This window comes from Rattus rattus, chromosome 2, assembly GCF_011064425.1.
Source record: "Rattus rattus isolate New Zealand chromosome 2, Rrattus_CSIRO_v1, whole genome shotgun sequence".
Taxonomy (NCBI): Eukaryota; Metazoa; Chordata; class Mammalia; order Rodentia; family Muridae; genus Rattus; species Rattus rattus.
In genome coordinates, this window is record NC_046155.1 from 90942390 (window position 1) to 90960267 (window position 17878).

General features: G+C 38.9%; 1 protein-coding gene across 1 annotated transcript in view; it reads left to right on the forward strand.

Annotated features, from left to right (window-relative positions):
- Sbf2 (SET binding factor 2) overlaps positions 1 to 17878 on the forward strand; it is a 311159-nt gene that overhangs the window by 106084 nt on the left and 187197 nt on the right. Inside the window, 1 exon segment of the mRNA XM_032892912.1 lies at positions 5658 to 5795. Within this exon segment, the coding sequence (XP_032748803.1) occupies positions 5658 to 5795 (138 nt within the window).

Here is a 17878-nt window from a genome sequence, read left to right on the forward strand (position 1 = left end):
AGGATGATATTTTCCAGTTCCAACCATTTGCCTACAAATTTAAGTAAAAGTCGTTGTTTTTATAGCTGAGTAATATTCCATTGTGTAGATGTACCACATTTTCTGTATCCATTCCTCTGTTGAAGGGCATCTGGGTTCTTTCCAGCTTCTGGCTATTATAAATAAGGCTGCGATGAACATAGTGGAGCACGTGTCTTTTTTATATGTTGGGGCATCTTTTGGGTATATGCCCAAGAGAGGTATAGCTGGATCCTCAGGCAGTTCAATGTCCAATTTTCTGAGGAACCTCCAGACTGATTTCCAGAATGGTTGTACCAGTCTGCAATCCCACCAACAATGGAGGAGTGTTCCTCTTTCTCCACATCCTCGCCAGCATTTGCTGTCACCTGAGTTTTTGATCTTAGCCATTCTCACTGGTGTGAGGTGTTTTGATTTGCATTTCCCTTATGACTAAAGATGTTGAACATTTCTTTAGGTGTTTCTCAGCCATTCGGCATTCCTCAGCTGTGAATTCTTTGTTTAGCTCTGAACCCCATTTTTTAATAGGGTTATTGTCTCCCTGTGGTCTAACTTTTTGAGTTCTTTGTATATTTTGGATATAAGGCCTCTATCTGTTGTAGGATTGGTAAAGATCTTTTCCCAATCTGTTGGTTGCCGTTTTGTCCTAACCACAGTGTCCTTTGCCTTACAGAAGCTTTGCAGTTTTATGAGATCCCATTTGTCGATTCTGGATCTTAGAGCATAAGCCATTGGTCTACTAACACTCTTTTAATGAAAAGCTAAGTACAATTATTTGACCAGGCCAGCCGTAAAGTGCCATTGTTTTCTTAGCTCTGGTTACATTAAATAGTATTATGAAGAAGCATTTACCTAATTGAAAATTATCTTTGGAATATCCTCAATTTTAAGATTTAATCTCACAATTCCAATTGTGGTATGAACAGAGAAATGGGGTGTTTGAGTAACTAAGGAAGTCTTGTTTGTTTGTTTGTTTTTAATTCTTTAAGGCTTTTTTTTTTTTAACAGACCGGACTTCATCCCCCTCCCAGTTTGCCCCCGACTGTTCCCCATCCCATACTTTCTCCCCCCATCTTCAATAGGATGTCACTACACCCCCACACATACACTCCCACCCTACTAGGCCTCCCCACTCCCTGGGGCCTCAGGTCTCTCTACGGTTGGTTAGGTGCATTTTCTCTCACTGAGGTCAGACTAGACAGCCCTCTGCTGTGTATGTGTCAGGGGCCTCATATCAGCTGGGGTATGCTGCCTGGTTGGTGGCCCAATGTCTGAGAGATCTCTGGGATCCAGGTCAGTTGAGACTGCTGGTCTTCCCCTGGGGCTACCCTCCTCCTCAGCTTCTTCCAACTTTTTCCCAGTTCAGCCATTTATTGGCTAGTTTTGTGTGTCAATTTGGCACAAACTGGAGTTATCACAGAAAAAGGAGCCTCAGTTGTGGAAATGCCTTCATGAGATCCAGCTGTAAGGCATTTTCTCAAGTAGTGGTCAAGGTGGGACGACCCAGTACATTGTGGGTGGTACCATCCCTGGGCTGGTGGTCTTGGGTTCTCTAAGAGAGCAAGCTGAGCAAACCAGGGGAAGCAAACCAGTAAGTAACATCCCTCCATGGCCTCTGCATCAGCTCCTGCTTCCTGACCTGCTTGAGTTCCAGTCCTGACTTCCTTTAGTGATGAACAGCAATGTGGAAGTGTAAGCTGAATAAACCTTTTCCTCCCCAACTTGCTTCTTGGTCATGATGTTTGTACAGGAATAGAAACCTTGACTAAGACAAACCATAAGGGTCCCTGGCTTCTGTCCATTGGTTGGGTACTAGTATCTGCATCTGACTCTTTTAGCTGCTTGTTGGGCCTCTTGGAGGGCAGCCATGCTTTACTCCTGTCTGCAAGCACAATACAGCATCAGTAACAGTCTCAGGGCCCCGGGCTTCCCCTTTTGGGGAACCCCTTGGAATGAATAGTATTCCATTGCGTGTACTGTCTGGACCTCCTTTTTCTCGTACTCTTCTCCATTTTTATTCCTGCAGTTCCTTCAGACAGGAACAATTCTGGGTCAGAGTGTTTGCCTGTGGGATGGCAGCCCCATCCCTCCCATTTGATGTCCTCCACTAGAGGTGGACTCTACAAGTTCTCCCTTACCACTATAGAGCATTTCATCATAGAGTCTCTCACCTCCCAGGTCTCTGGTACATTCTAGAGGATTCTCCCTGCCCCCTTCCTACATCCTGAGGTTGCCTGTTTTCATTCTTTCTGGTGGCCCTCAGAGCTTCAGTCCTGCCCTTCCTCCATGCCTGATCATATTCCCCCCCCCCCCCTACCCCCGCCCCCCGTCCTGTCTCTCACCCAGGTCCCCCCCCCCAACACTCTGTGACTGCTTTCTTCTCTCTCCCAAGTAGGATTGAGGCATTCTCACTTCAGCTTCTTAACCTTCTTGAGTCCTGTGGGTTGTGCCTGAATATTCTGTACTTTTTTGGCTAATATTCTTGAGTACATACTGTGTATGTCCTTTTAGGTCTGAGTTACCTCACTCAGGATATTTTCTAGTTTCATCCATTTACCTGCAGAACTCATGATGTCATAGTTCTTAATAGCTGAATAGTATTCCATTGTGTAAATAAACCACATTTTCTGTATCCATTCTTCCATTGCGGGACATCTGGGTTGTTTCCAGCTCCAGGCTATCACATGAACAGGCTGCTATAAACATAGTGGAACACATGCCTCTGTGGCATGGTGGGGCATCTTTTGGGTATATGCTCAAGAGTGGTATAGCTGGGTCTTAGGGTAGATCTATTTCTAATTTTCTAAAGAACCTTCAGATTGATTCCCAGAGTGGTTGTAGCAGTTTGTAATGCCACTGGCAATGGAGGAGTGTTCCTCTTTCTCTACATCCTCACCAACATGTGCTGTTAACTGAGATTTTGATCAGGGCTTTTTGCATTTCCCTGATCACTAAGGACTTTGAACACTTAAGTGTTTGTCAGCCCTTTGAGACTCCTCTGTTGTGAATTCCCTGTTTAGTTCTATACCCCATTTTTTAGTAGGATTATTTGGTTTTTTTGGTGGTTAGCTTCTTAAGTTCTTTATATAGTTTGGATGTTAGCTCTCTATTGGATGTGGGGCTAGTGAAGTTCTTTCCCAATCTGTAGGATGCCAGTTCGTCTTACACTCTTCTTCCTTTGGATGTTTTGGGTTTGCTGTCTTCTATTACAAGAAAGAATTCTCTTGTAGACTTTTTAAAATGGCACATTTACTTTTTTAGTTTAAATATGACATATGCCTCTTTACTACACGTCAGTAAAGTATGATTTCAAAACTGTGGACGATGGCATCTAGAGATACTAAATGAGACCATTCTCCAAAGGGCCCCTATAGTATGCCATCAGTTTAGTTCAAATGATCCACGAAACCTTTGATCCTGTTAAATTTTTGTATTCACCATGTATACAAAAGGTTGGGGAGACTATGCACAGTTGCCTTTCTAGTTTCAGGTAGTGAAGAGTATCCAGTGTCCCCTTGATAGGTCTGTTGGCTCTCAAAAGTTACTTTGTGGGGTTGGGGATTTAGCTCAGTGGTAGAGCGCTTGCCTAGGAAGTGCAAGGCCCTGGGTTCGGTTCCCAGCTCCGAAAAAAAAAAAAAAAAAAAAGTTACTTTGTTATTCATGAACTCTTCTCTGACAGATGACCTCAGTTTGATAAGTGACACATATCTGATAGGATTAGAACTAAAATATAGTTTTTCCTTTCTGAAACTTTAGTTTCATGTAAAATTTTGATGAAAATAAATTATTCTCCTGGGTATGCAGCGTTTCCAAACCCACCAATCCCCTGATGAACAAGAACAATACCCTGTAAGAAGCTATGCATCTCGTATTAATCTACAGAATGGTTTTGCTTTATATCAAAGAAGTAGTTTGTCAAATGAATGGTAACAGTAGACAATGAAGAATGTACAACTCTGTTACATTTTCAGTTAGTGCCAGTCACCTTCGTCACCTTGGATCTGATTCTGTGTCAGTTTAGAAAATGAGGCTTGTTGGGAAGAAGAGTTTCAGTGGGAGAGAGGTCAGAGAGGAATGGGTGTGTGTATAGCACAGCTAACATTTAGCATATGTATGTATCTATGGAACCATTAATGAAGAAAAAAACTAATAAAAATAATGTACCAAATTTAGACTAAAAAAGTCATTGAAAGAGAGTAAGACTTTGAAAACATTTTTTGGGCTTGTTATAATGTGTTTAAACTTCTTAGCTGTACCCCAGTTCTCTCTTCCTCCTGTCCTGGAGTATAACAAGGTTAGTTCCATGCTAGTGCCCATTTGCCATAAAACTTAATTCTCAGGATCTTTCGGCTCAGTGCTCTGTGTGCTCATCAATTGTAAGGATTACAAAAGAGTGTTACTTATACAGTTTACTCACATATAAGGATTTGCAACAATTTTTAATGAATATTTATCATTTTAATGTGTACAAGTGTGTCATATACATGTATTAATGGTGGGTACAGAGGCTAGAGGAGGGTGTGGGATACCCCTGTCTATCATTCTAATATTCCTTTGAGGCAAGACCTCTCCCTGATTTTGAAACCTGTTTTGTTGTTGTTGTTGTTGTTGTTTGTTGTTTGTTTTTTGCTTGTTTGTTGTGTGTGTGTGGGTGTTTGTTTTGTTTTTGCTAGAATATACCAGAAATCTCTCTCATCTCTACTTCTAGCAGCCTTGGTGTTATAGGCACACGACAGATGATACTTTTTTTTGTTACAAGGGCTTTGGGGTCTGAACTTTGTTGATCTGGTTAAACAATATCAGTCTCTGTAGCCCTTCATTTTACTTTTAAAAATATTTTTTGTTTAGTACACCTATACATACCCAGCATTTCACTTTATCCTTATTTGTTCCCTGCTGTCATTGCCTTTCTTCTCCCAAATAGTATCCCATTTTGTACTTCCTCTCTAGCTTCTACTATGACTTTCTGCACTTCCGCTCTAGCTGCTACTATGACTTTCTGCACTTTCTCTCTAGCTTCTACTATGACTTTCTGCACTTCCTCTCTAGCTTCTACTGTGACTTTCTGCACTTCCTCTCTAGCTTCTACTATGACTTTTTCTAATATTGGAGGAAGAGTCTTTCACCTTGATGCTATGTTCCTACATATGTCAAAAGTAGATTGACATCTCAGAATGATATCTGTGGAAATTTTGTGAACTTTTTTGATGTTAGCTCTTATAGCATACTATATCAAATAGATAAATTTGTGTGTGATATACATGTATGTATATGTTGTGCACAGGTGTGTACCTACACACACGTATGGAAGTCAGAGGTCAGTGTCTTTACCTTTTTGGAACATAGTCTCTTACTGAATCAGCAGTTGGCTAGGTTGGCTGATCAGTGAGCTTCTAGACTCTTCCTTCTGTCTCTGCTTCAGAGGACTAAGATGCCAGGTACACACCATCACTCTAAACATAAGTGCTAGAGTTGGAGCTCAGTGTTCATGCGTATGAAACAAGCACTTTATCCTGTGAACCATTTCTGTAGCCTCTCAAGTATATATTTTTATTGGCAATGTTATGATTTACCATTTTTATATATTAAGAAATAGTAATTTTATTTAATTTTAATGACTTTTCCTCTTATCCTTTTAGTTTTGTCAACCTGGTGGATGGCACCTGTCCAGAGAACGGAAACAGCCAACATTCTTTGTGGTAGTCCTAACAGATATTGACTCGGATCGACATTACTGCTCATGCCTAACCTTCTATGAGGCAGAGATCAATCTCCAGGTACAGAAACTTTCTTATGCAAGTTAGATTGGACACAGCATTGCAGAATATTTTGAATTCCATGTTTTTGTTTGTTATTTGTTTTGCTAAAATTGAAAATATAATGGGCTCCTTTGAAAAGCAGCTTTCAAGGATTGGAACTTCATATTGCATTTTTAAATGAACTGTGTAGGTTTAGTACCTTAAGTAAGCATGGAAACAGATAGATAGATAGATAGATAGATAGATAGATAGATAGATAGATAGATAGATGATAGATAGATATAAAATATTGTAATAAAATATAACCTTAATTTTGTATTAATAGTATTTGAAGTCTCGATATGTTCTTTAAAGTTCAAAATTAAATTTTCTGGGTACAAAATCTGATTTTTAATTACAGAGGAAAGTTATCCATCATGAAGCAAACTTACACTATGATTCTTTTATGGTGGAAGTTCGAAAGTTCATGTAGAACAAAATACTTATTATCTACATTCCAGAACAACAACAAATACATATTATCTGCATTTCAGTTTATTTCTCTTTGTCAGATCTTTGTAGGAAGCCATACCAACATTTTAAGTCTTTAGATAGTGGGGCCAAGCTAATAAATATTTGCTGTGAAATATTTAATGACTTGTCAGACTATTACTTCTGTGTAAATTTGGAAGTTACATTGCCACCGAGGTGACATAATTTACAAGTCTGTGCCTGTAGTTCATCTTGTCCCAGATCATGTCCTTCGTAGCAATGGTAAGCTGGTAAAAGGCCGATCACATTCCTGTTTTGATTGTTTCCTCAAAAACTTGCCAGCATGTTCTGTATTACATGAACCACTCTGTGTTCTTAGTTGATCTTTCATTTTAATGATGGTATTGAGACCTTAAGCTGATCCTGAGAATGCACTATTCTTTATCTCCATGTTCCTTTTTTTTTCTTTTTTTCGGAGCTGGGGACCGAACCCAGGGCCTTGTGGTTGTATCTCCATGTTCTTAATCACTCCCTTTGAGTTGTCTAATGAAAACTAAATGCTAATTTGACTTGCCTTTCTCTCTTCTTCACGTGCATTCAGCCGTCAGACCAGCCGACAGGCAGTTACTGAGACACTGTTGGAGGTGTCGGTGGTATTTCAGAAAGATGTTTTGGAAGTCTTGGTCACATCAGTCTACTTTTTATTTGGATGTGTCTCACACCTAGCGATAAATTGCTGACATTACTCAGACATTCAGATATCCTTTACCATTTATCTAGTGTTCATTTTTTGGCTCATTAGTTTATTACACGAAATCTTTATCCCTTTCTTTCCCTCTCTTCTCTCTTTCCTGCTCCCTCCCTCCTTTCTGAACAATCCCTTATATATAGACACACACACACTCACTCTCTCTCTTTCTCTCTCTCTTCTTCTTTTCCTCCCTCCCTCTCTCCCTTTTTCCCCTCACATCCCTAACCATCCCCTCAAATATTTGACAGAAAATCCCATATTTATCCAGATTTCCTCTGATTTCTTTGGTTCCCTAGGCTGGACCTGATACACTGGGCTGGAATGACTCTCTCACTGCACTTTATCTGAACATTATTATAATCATCTTTTTAAAAAAGATTTATTTATTATATGTGAGTACACTGTCACTGTCTTCAGACACACCAGAAGAAGATATCAGATTCCACTACACATGGTTGTGAGCCACCATGTGGTGGCTGGGATTTGATCTCAGGACCTCTGGAAGAGCAGTCTGTGCTTTTAACCACTGAGCCATCTTTCCAGCCCTACTGTAATCATCTTAATAATATTCTTCACTACCCATTCCACAGTCCCAGTCTAGTACATAACTGCATTTATTGTGTTTAATTTTTATTTTTCTTTTCATCTTGAACATTTACATAGTCTTAGTCTTTATCTTATAATATTGAAGTTTTTAAGTAATAATCCTTCCACATTCATTTTTAGATAGGACGACTCTTATTTTATATTCTTGGTTTCTCTCATTTTGTTCAGGTTGTGTATTAACAGGTACTATAATACTTAACTAAACTAGGGTTGGTGGGTATATACACACCATCACATCATTTAATCACGTCACTAGAATGTCTGAAACAAAAATGATTGAGAATTTGGAGATAGCCTGAGCTACATAGTGAGACTGTCTTGAAAATTGAAAGGAGGAAGAGTGGGGAAAGAAAGGCCAACCAACCAAAGTCAAGAAAAGAATACTTCCTAAGTATGTTCCTTCCAGAGATGTCCAAGGGTCCACATTTGGATGTATACAATGTCTATTAATCGTTTACTCATGGTGTCCATTTGGTAAGATGATTTTTAGATTTCTTCAGTGTATAGTTGCAAGAGTTATGTTTTGTTTTGGGGGGGGGCTTGGTGTTTTTTGTTTTGTTTTGGTTTGGTTTTCAGTTGCTACTAATAAGTATTCCATAGGAAGGAATTTTAAGTCTGTGTGCCCTGCTATTTGTCATTCATGCTCTCCTTCATTTACTATTTACTATTGATTCTCTTTGATAATATTGATGTATTGATCAGTATATCAATATTGATAGTATTTGGTTAATTATGATTATGACGTTTAGAACATGATTATCTACCAGTCTACTCCCACTTCCTTATTAGTCAGCAGTTGACTTTTTGTGGTTTGTTTTGTTTTGTTTGTTTGATTGTTTGTGGCAGAGTCTATCTAACTGTGTAACTTTGGCTGTCGTAGAACTTACTATGCATACTAGATCAGCCTCACAGAAATCCACTTGTCTTAGCCTCTCAAGTTACTAGGATTAAAGGTGTGTGCCACCATGCCCCACTAGTAGTTCACACACACACACACACACACACACACACACACACACACACACACACACACACACTTTTATTTTTTTACAGTCCAGCTGCTACCCCTCCCAGTCCGCCTTCTCGCAGTTCCTCATCCCATTCCTCCTCCCCCTGCTTCCAAGAAGATGACCCCCACTCCAGTAGGCCTCCCCACTCCCTGGGCCCTCAAGTTTTTTGAGGATTAGGTATTTCTTTTCCCACTGAGGCCAGACCAGGCAGTTCTCAGCTGTATATATGTTTTTAAAATATTTTTTCATATATTTTGGTCATGTTCTTTCTTCTTCCCCAACTCTTCCCAGTTCTCCTTACTCACCCAACTTCATATTTTTTTCCACAGCTCTCTGTGTCTGTCTGTCTGTCTGTCTCTCTCCCCCCCCCCTCTCTCTCACACACACACACACACACACACACACACACACACACACACGGTTGGTTTTGTGTTTGCCATCTACTCCTAGATTGTCTACCTGGATTGTGGGTTTTCCAGTTAAACTCCATTGGAAAAACTGATTTCCCTTTCCTAGTAGTTATCAATTGAATATCTTCTTGGTTAGAGGAAGAATTTTGTGTCTGCTTTCTCCTTCTTGGTGCTCAGGTTTTGAACCTGACCATGCTGTTGCAGTCTCTATGACATATGTAAGTGTTTCAGCCCGGTTGTATCATCTGGAGGCACAACTCTCTTGGAGTCATCCACCATCATTGGCTCTTCCACATAGCCCTGAGGAGAGGGCTTGAAAAAGTCTCTCAGTCCTATACATTGTCCAGTTGTGGGTCTCTGTTAATTATCACTGACTATAAGAAGAAACTTCTCTGATGGGAGTTGAATGATGCCGTGCTCTACAGGAATAGCAATATATCATTAAGAATCATTTTATTGCTATGTCCTTTTTAGGAGAATATGGTAGTAGGTTTTCTCCTAGAGCCCATGACTTATCTGATCTTACAATCTTGGCCACTTAAGCAGTGTCAGGTATGGTTTTTCTCTCACAGAATGAGCTTTAGTGTATTTTAAAAAATTGGTTGGTTATTCTCATAACATTTGTGCCACCAGTATTTCTTGCAGGCAGGTCACTGTTGAGGGCACACAGTTTAATAGCTGATGATATAAATGATTACTTCCTCTTCTGGTAGCATGCAAGGTACCTTCCAACAATAGGAGCTCCAGTCAGTAAGGTTGAGCACTAGCCTAGCTTAGCCATGTTCGGTGACATAAGTAAGTTGTGTCATGAAGAATAACTGATAACCTTGGGTGCTGCCTGTGCTGTTTGTCAGGAAGCATCTATCGGATCCCTTGAATAGTGACTCAACAAGAGGTAACCCGTTCTTAGCACTGGAGATCGCATGTGGTGCCATAAGGTGTCTGGGTGGAGCATTGTTTCCTCCATTATATGGTGACTCCATTGAAATTTCTTTCATATATGTTCATATTTTCAGAAGCTTTAGTAAGTTTCCATGTGACTCTCCAAAAGGCCTTTATTGTTTGTTGTCTTTCCCCATATTTACTCCTGCGCCCTATCATCCCATCCCTTTTCCCATTTAACCCTCCTATTCACATTTCCCCTTTATTTCTTTAGTCTCTTATCCCCATTTCTCCTTCCTTGGAAGACGCCCTCCTTCTTCCTGGTCTCATACCATAGCCTGGAAAGTAGAAAGATCTCCCCTGTTCCTGTATCGTTAGGATTAAAATTGTAAAAATGGCCATCCTACCAAAAGCGTCAATCCAATCCTCACCAAAATTCTTAACAGAAGTGGAAAAAAAAAGCCTCAATCTTCAACTTTATGTAGAAATACAAAAAACCATGGTGTCTAAAGCGATCTGAAATGATAAAGAACTGCTAGATGCATCCCCATCCCAAAACTGAACTCCAAGTGGATCAAGAACCTCAGTGTAATGCCCAAAACACTGAATCTTAGAGAAGAGAAAGTAGGGAATAGGCTTGAACTTATTGACACACGGAAGGACTTTCTGCACAGAACACCATTAGCACAGCACTAATAAATGGGACCTTATGAAACTAAAAAATTTCTGCACATCAAAGGACACCATCATTCAAGCAAAGAAACAGGCTATAGAATGAGAAAAAAAAAACTCTACCACTTATACATTTGAGAATTAGTATCTAGAATAAAAAACTAAAAAAAAAAAACCCTGAAAATTAAGAAATCAAACAACCTGATTAAAAATGGGAGTATAGAACTAAACAGTTCTCAAAACCTGAACCTCCAATGCCTTAGAAATACTTAAAGGAGTGCTCAACACCCTTACCATAAGGAAAATGCAAATAAAGATATCTTGAGATTTCGTTTTACCCTAATCAGGATGCCCAAAATAATAAAACAAATTACTACACATGCTGGTGAGTATGTGGGGAAAGGGAAACACTTATTCATTGCTGGTGGGAGTATTACAGCCACTGTGAAAATCTGGGTGACAATACCACCAAATGCTGAAAATTTAGCTACCACAGATAGCATCTTGGCATATAACCAAAAAAGACTACATCTTCATGTTCATCCATTTTCACTGCTTCTCTATTCATAATAGCCAGAAACTATAAACAGCTTAGATATACACTAACTCATGAATGGATAATGAAAATGTGATAGATTTATACAATGGGATATTATTCATCTGTTAAGAAAAAAATGAAATTTGTAGGTAAATGGGTGGAATTGACAGTACTTCTGAGGGTGGTAATGCAGGCCCCAAAAAACTATTTACTTTTTTCTCTTTTCTTTTTTTTCTCCTTTTCTTTTTCCTCCCTCCCTCCCTCCCTCCCTCCCTCCCTCCCTCCCTCTCTCTCTCTCTCTTTCTTTCTTTCTTCCTTTCTTTCTATGAGACAGAGTCTCATGGTGTTGCCTTGGCTGGTCTGGAACTTGTTATGTAGACCAGGCTGGCCTCAGAGTCACAGTCACAGAGATTATCTGCTGTGGTTCTCCAACTCTGGTATTGAAGGTATGTGCCACCATGCCCAGCTAGCAGTTGACATTTCCTGTAAGCAAAGTTCTCTTTCCTTCTGGATAAACCATGGGCTCATAGATTCATGCTCTGCCCACTTCTCTTCAAAAGCATATAATTTATTAATGGCTTTCAGGATATTCATGCTTCTGTTCTCCCATATCTGGCCAGTAGCCGCTTTCTAAGTTAGGTCTCCTTTGGTTTGTGGTTTGCTTTTTAATGTAATCACTTTAAAACTCTGTCACAACAGCTCGAATCCAAACCTTAACCTTTTCTTGAACAGTCCTGAGATGAGATATGTCACTAAGTAGTCTCCTCTGAGGAGGGATAACACTGAAGCCATGCTCTGGGCTCTTTGGTACTTTGAACCATTGTCTTAACAGCGTCCCTGTCCTTTAGCTCAGGTCTCTTTGCCCAATTGCTATTTTTAGAGGATCAAAAAACCTACACTTTATCCTTTATAACCAACCTCAAAACATTTGAAGCCTCTTTCCTCTGATTTTTTTTCAATCCGGAAAATATAAATGTTACCAGATTTCTGTCTCTGTGTGGTAGTGTTTAGGTGCTAGGTGCCAGATGAATTTGTAAGCCTCCTGTGTTAGAAACAAATTATTGTCATTTGAGTTTTTTCTAAATGCGGGTATAAACTATGAGGTAGAATTTGGGAGGTAGAAATAAATTAAAAGATGTTCCTTTCTAGGTCATTAGTAACATTATTCTCACTTTTGGCAGTTTTTAACAAATGTGTTTTTCTTTTCTTTTTGGATTGTATTATCAGTATCAGTTCAAAATAGATCTTAAGTCATTTGGCATGAATCACTTCATATGAAATGTACTGTGATACTTTGCTTGGAATAATAAAGAGAAAGAATTTCAGAATGTACAGCATCCAAAATAAAATTGTGCAACTTAAAAAATATTAGCTTTTATCTTTTTTAAGATACAGTAACATGTTCAATAATCACAAGCAAAACTTTGGCATTAAACTTTTAATAACGTGTTTCCAAGATTATCCAACTAGATAACATGAGTCTTGAATTTTTAAAAATAATGATTAAAAATATGACAAATATATTTTTAGTGCTTATATGAAATATATGTGTCTTAAGTTTTTTTTTAATTTTTATTATATATTTATTTACTTACATTTCAAAGGTTATTCCCCTTCCCGGTTTTCTGACCATAAGCATCCATTGGGAGGCAGAAAAAAATTAAAAGATGTTCCTTTCTAGGTCATTAGTAACATTATTCTCACTTTTGACAGTTTTTAACAAATATATTTTTCTTTCCTTTTTGGATTGTATTATCACTATCAGTTCCCTCTCCTCCCCCTCTTCTTCTGCCTATACATCCCCTTAATTGCCCTCGCTCATATTCCCCTGCACTGGGGGTCCAACCTTGGTAAGCCCAAGGGCTTCCCCTTCCACTGGTGCTCTTACTAGGCTATTCATTGCTACCTATGAGGTTGGAGTCCAGGGTCAGTCCATGTATAGTCTTTGGGTAGTGCTTTAGTCCCTGGAAGCTCTGGTTGGTTGGCATTGTTGTTCATATGGGGTCTTGAGCCCCTTCAAGCTCTACCAGTCCTTTCTCTGTGTCCTTCAACGGGGTCCTGTTCTCTGTTCAGTGGTTTGCTGCTGGCATTCGCCTCTGTATTGGACATACTCTGAATGTGTCTCTTAGGAGAGGTCTATATCCAGTCCCTCTCAGCATGCATTTTCTAGCTTCATCAATCTTATCTAGTTTTGGTGGCTGTATATATATGGGCCACATGTGGGTCAGGTTCTGAATGGCCATTCCTTGAGTCATTGCTCTAAACTTTGCTTCTATATCCCCTCCTATGAATATTTTCCCCTCTTTTAAGAATGAATGAGAGCATCTGCATTTTGGTCATCCTTCTTCTTGAGCTTCCTGTGGTCTGTAGATTGCATCTTCGGTTATTTGAGCTTTTTGGCTAATATTCACTTATCAATGAGAGCATACCAAGTGTGTTTTTCTGTGATTGAGTAACCTCACTCAGAATGATATTTTCTAGTTCATTCCATTTGCCTATGAATTTCATGAAGTCATTGTTTTTAATAGCTGAGTAGTACTCCATAGTGTAGATGTACCACATTTCTGTATCCATTCCTCTGTTGAAGGGCATCTGGGTTCTTTCCAGCTTCTGGCTATTATAAATAAGGCTGCTATGAACATAGTGGAGCATGTGACTTTGTTGTATATTAGAGCATCTTTTGGGTATATGCCCAAGAGAGGTATAGCTGGGTCCTCAGGTAGTGTAATGTCTGATTTTCTGAGGAACCTCCAGACTGATTTCCAGAGTGGTTGTACCAGTTTGCAATCCCACCAACAATGGAGGAGTGTTCCTCTTTCTCCACATTCTCACCAGCATCTGCTATCACCTGAGTTTTTGATCTTAGCCATTCTCACTGTTGTGAGGTGGAATCTCAGGGTTGTTTTGATTCGCATTTCCCTGATGACTAAGGATGTTGAACATTTCTTTAGGTGCTTTTTGGCCATTCGATAATCCTCAGGTGAGAATGTTTTGTTTAGCTCTGTACCCCATTTTTTAATAGGGTTATTTGGCTCTCTGGAGTCTAACTTCTTGAGTTCTTTGTATATTTTGGATATTAGCCCTCTATCAGATGTAGGATTGGTAAAGATCTTTTCCCAATCTGTTGGTTGCCATTTTGTCCTAATGACATTGTCTTTTGCTTTACAAAAGCTTTGCAGTTTTATGAGGTCCCATTTGTCGATCCTTGATCTTAGAGCATAAGCCACTTGTGTTTTGTTCAGGAAATTTTTCCCAGTGCCCATGTGTTCAAGACTTCCCCACTTTTTCTTCTATTAGTTTGAGTGTATTTGGTTTGATGTGGATATCCTTGATTCATTTGGACTTAAGCTTTGTACATGGTGATAAGAATGGATCGATTTGCTTCTTCTACACACTGACCTCCAGTTGAACCAGCACCATTTGCTGAAAATGCTATCTTTTTTCCATTGGATGGTTTTGGCTCCTTTGTCAAAAATCAAGTGGCTATAAGTGTGTGGGTTCATTTACGGGCCTTCAATTCTGTTCCACTGATCTAACTGCCTGTCCTGTACCAATACCATACAGTTTCTATGACTATTGCTCTGTAATACTGCTTGAGGTCAGGGATGGTGATTCCCCCAGAAGTTCTTTTACTGTTGAGTATACTTTTTGCTATCCTGGGTTTTTTTGTTATTCCAAATGAATTTGCAAATTGCTCTTTCTAACTCTATAAAGAATTGAGTAGGAATTATGATGGGAATTGCATTGAATCTATAGATTGCTTTAGGCAAAATGGCAATTTTTACTATATTAATCCTGCCGATCCATGAGCGTGGAAGACCTTTGCATCTTCTGAGATCTTCTTCAATTTCTTTCTTCAGAGACTTGAAGTTTTTGTCATACAGATCTTTCACTTGCTTGGTTAAAGTCATACCAACATATTTTATGTTATTTCGGGGTATTGTGAAGGGTGTCATTTCCCTAATTTCTTTCTCAGCCTGTTTATCCTTTGAGTAGAGGAAGGCTACTGATTTGTTTGAGTTAATTTTATACCCCGGCACTTTGCTGAAGTTGTTTATCAGGTTAAGTAGTTCTTTGGTGGAACTTTTGGGGTCGCTTAAATTCACTATTTTATCATCTGCAAATAGTGATATTTTTATTTCTTCCCTTCCAATTTGTATCCCTTTGACCTCCTTTCCCTGTCTGATTGCTCTGGCTAGGACTTCGAGTACTATATTGAATAACTAGGGGAGAGTGGGCAGCCTTGTCTAGTCCCTGATTTTACTGGGATTGCTTCAAGTTTCTCTCCATTTAGTTTGAAGTTAGCTACTGGTTTGCTGTATATTGCTTTTACTATGTTTAGATATGGGCCTTGAAATCCTTTTCTTTCCAGGACTTTTATCATGAAGGGGTGTTGAATTTTGTCAAATCCTTTCTCAGCATCTAATGAAATGACCATGTGGTTCTTATCTTTGAGTTTGTTTATTTAGTGGATTACATTGATGGATTTTCTTATATTAAACCATCCCTGCATCCCTGGGATGAAGCCTACTTGATCATGATGGATGATCGTTTTGATGTGCTCTTGGATTTGGTTTGTAAGAATTTTATTGAGTATTTTTGCGTCAATATTCATAAGGGAAATTGGTCTGAAGTTCTCTTTCTTTGTTGGGTCTTTGTGTGGTTTCGGTATAAGAGTAATTGTGGCTTCATAGAAGGAATTTGGTCGTGCTCCGTCTGTTTAAATTTTGTGGAATAGTTTGGACAGTATTGGTATGAGGTCTTCTATGAAGATCTGATAGAATTCTTCACTGAACCCATCTGGACCTGGGCTCTTTTTGTTTGGGAGACCTTTAATAACTGCTTCTATTTCTTTAGGAGTTATGGCGTTGTTTCGATGAGTTATTTGTTCCTGATTTAACTTTGGTACCTGGTATCTGTCTAGAAAATTGTCCATTTCCTCCAGATTTTCCAGTTTTGTTGAATATAGGCTTTTGTAGTAGGATCTGATGATATTTTTAATTTCTTCAGATTCTGTTGTTATGTCTCCCTTTTCATTTCTGATTTTCTTAATTTGGATACACTCTCTGTGACCTCTGGTTAGTGTGGCTAATGGTTTATCTGTCTTGTTGATTTTCTCAAAGAACCAGCTCCTGCTTTTGTTGATTCTTTGTATAGTCCTTTTTGTTTCTACGTGGTTGATTTCAGCTCTGAGTTTGATTATTTCCTGCCTTCTACTCCTCCTGCGTTTATTTATTTCTTTTTGTTCTAGAGTTTTAAGGTGTGTTGTCAAGCTGCTGACATATGCTCTCTCCTGTTTCTTTTTGCAGGCACCCAGAGCTATGAGTTTTCCTCTTAGTGCCACTTTCATTGTTTCCCATAAGTTTGGGTATGTTGTATCTTCATTTTCACTAAATTCTAAGAAGTCTCTAATTTCTTTCTTTATTTCTTCCTTGACCAAGTTATCGTTGAGTAGAGCATTGTTCCACTTCCATGTATATGTGGGCTTTCTGTCATTATTGTTGTTATTGAAGACCAGTCTTAGTGCGTGGTGATCTGGGATTATTTCTATCTTCCTGTACCTGTTGAGGCCTGTTTTGTGACCATTTATATGGTCAGTTTTGGAGAAGGTTCCATGCAGTGCTGAGAAGAAGGTATATCCTTTTGTTTTAGGATGGAATATTCTGTAAATATCTGTTAAATCCAATTGGGTCATAACTTCTGTTAGTTTTTCTATGTCTCTGTTTAATTTTTGTTTCCATGATCTGTCCAGTGATGAGAGTGGGGTGTTGAAATCTCCTACTATTATTGAGTGAGGTGCAATGCATGCTTTGAGCTTTAGTAAGGTTTCTTTTGTGAATGTAGGTGCCCCTGCATTTGGAACATAGATATTTAGGATTGAGAGTTCATCTTGGTACATTTTTCCTTTGATGAATATGAAGTTTCCTTCCTTACCTTTTTAATGAGTCTTGTTTGAAAGTCAATTTTATTTGATATTAGAATTGCAACTCCAGCTTGTTTCTTGAGACCATTTGCTTGGAAAATTGTTTTCCAGCCATTTACTCTGAGGTAGTGTCTGTCTTTTTCTCTGAGGTGTGTTTCCTGCATGCAGCAAAATGCTGGGTCCTCTTTACATATCCAGTTTGTTAGTCTATGTCTTTTTATTGGCGAATTGAGTCCGTTGATGTTGAGAGATATTAAGGAATAGTGATTGTCGCTTCCTGCTATTTTCGTTGTTAGAGGTAGAATTATGTTTGTTTGTATCTCTTTTGGTTTCATCACAAGGAAATTATATTCTTGCTTTTTGTACGGTGTAGTTTCTCTCCTTGTGTTGGTGTTTTCCATCTATTATCCTGTGTAGGGCTCGATTTGTAGAAAGATATTACGTAAATTTGGGTTTGTCATGGAATATCTTGGTTTCTCCATCTATGTTAATTTGCAAGTTTTGCTGATACAGTAACTTGGGCTGGCTTTTGTGTTCTCTTAGGGTCTGTGTGACATCTGTCCAGGATCTTCTGGCTTTCATAGTCTCTGGTGTGAAGTCTGGTGTAATTCTTATAGGTCTGTCTTTATATGTCGCTTGACCTTTTTCCCTTACTACTTTTAATATTCTTTCTTTGTTTTGTGCATTTGGTGTTTTAACTATTATGTGATGGGAGGAATTTCTCTTTTGGTCCAATCTATTTCGAATTCTGTAGGCTTCTCGTATGTTTATGGGCATCTTTAGGCCAGGGAAGTTTTCTTCTATAATTTTGTTGAATATATTTAGTGACCCATTAAGT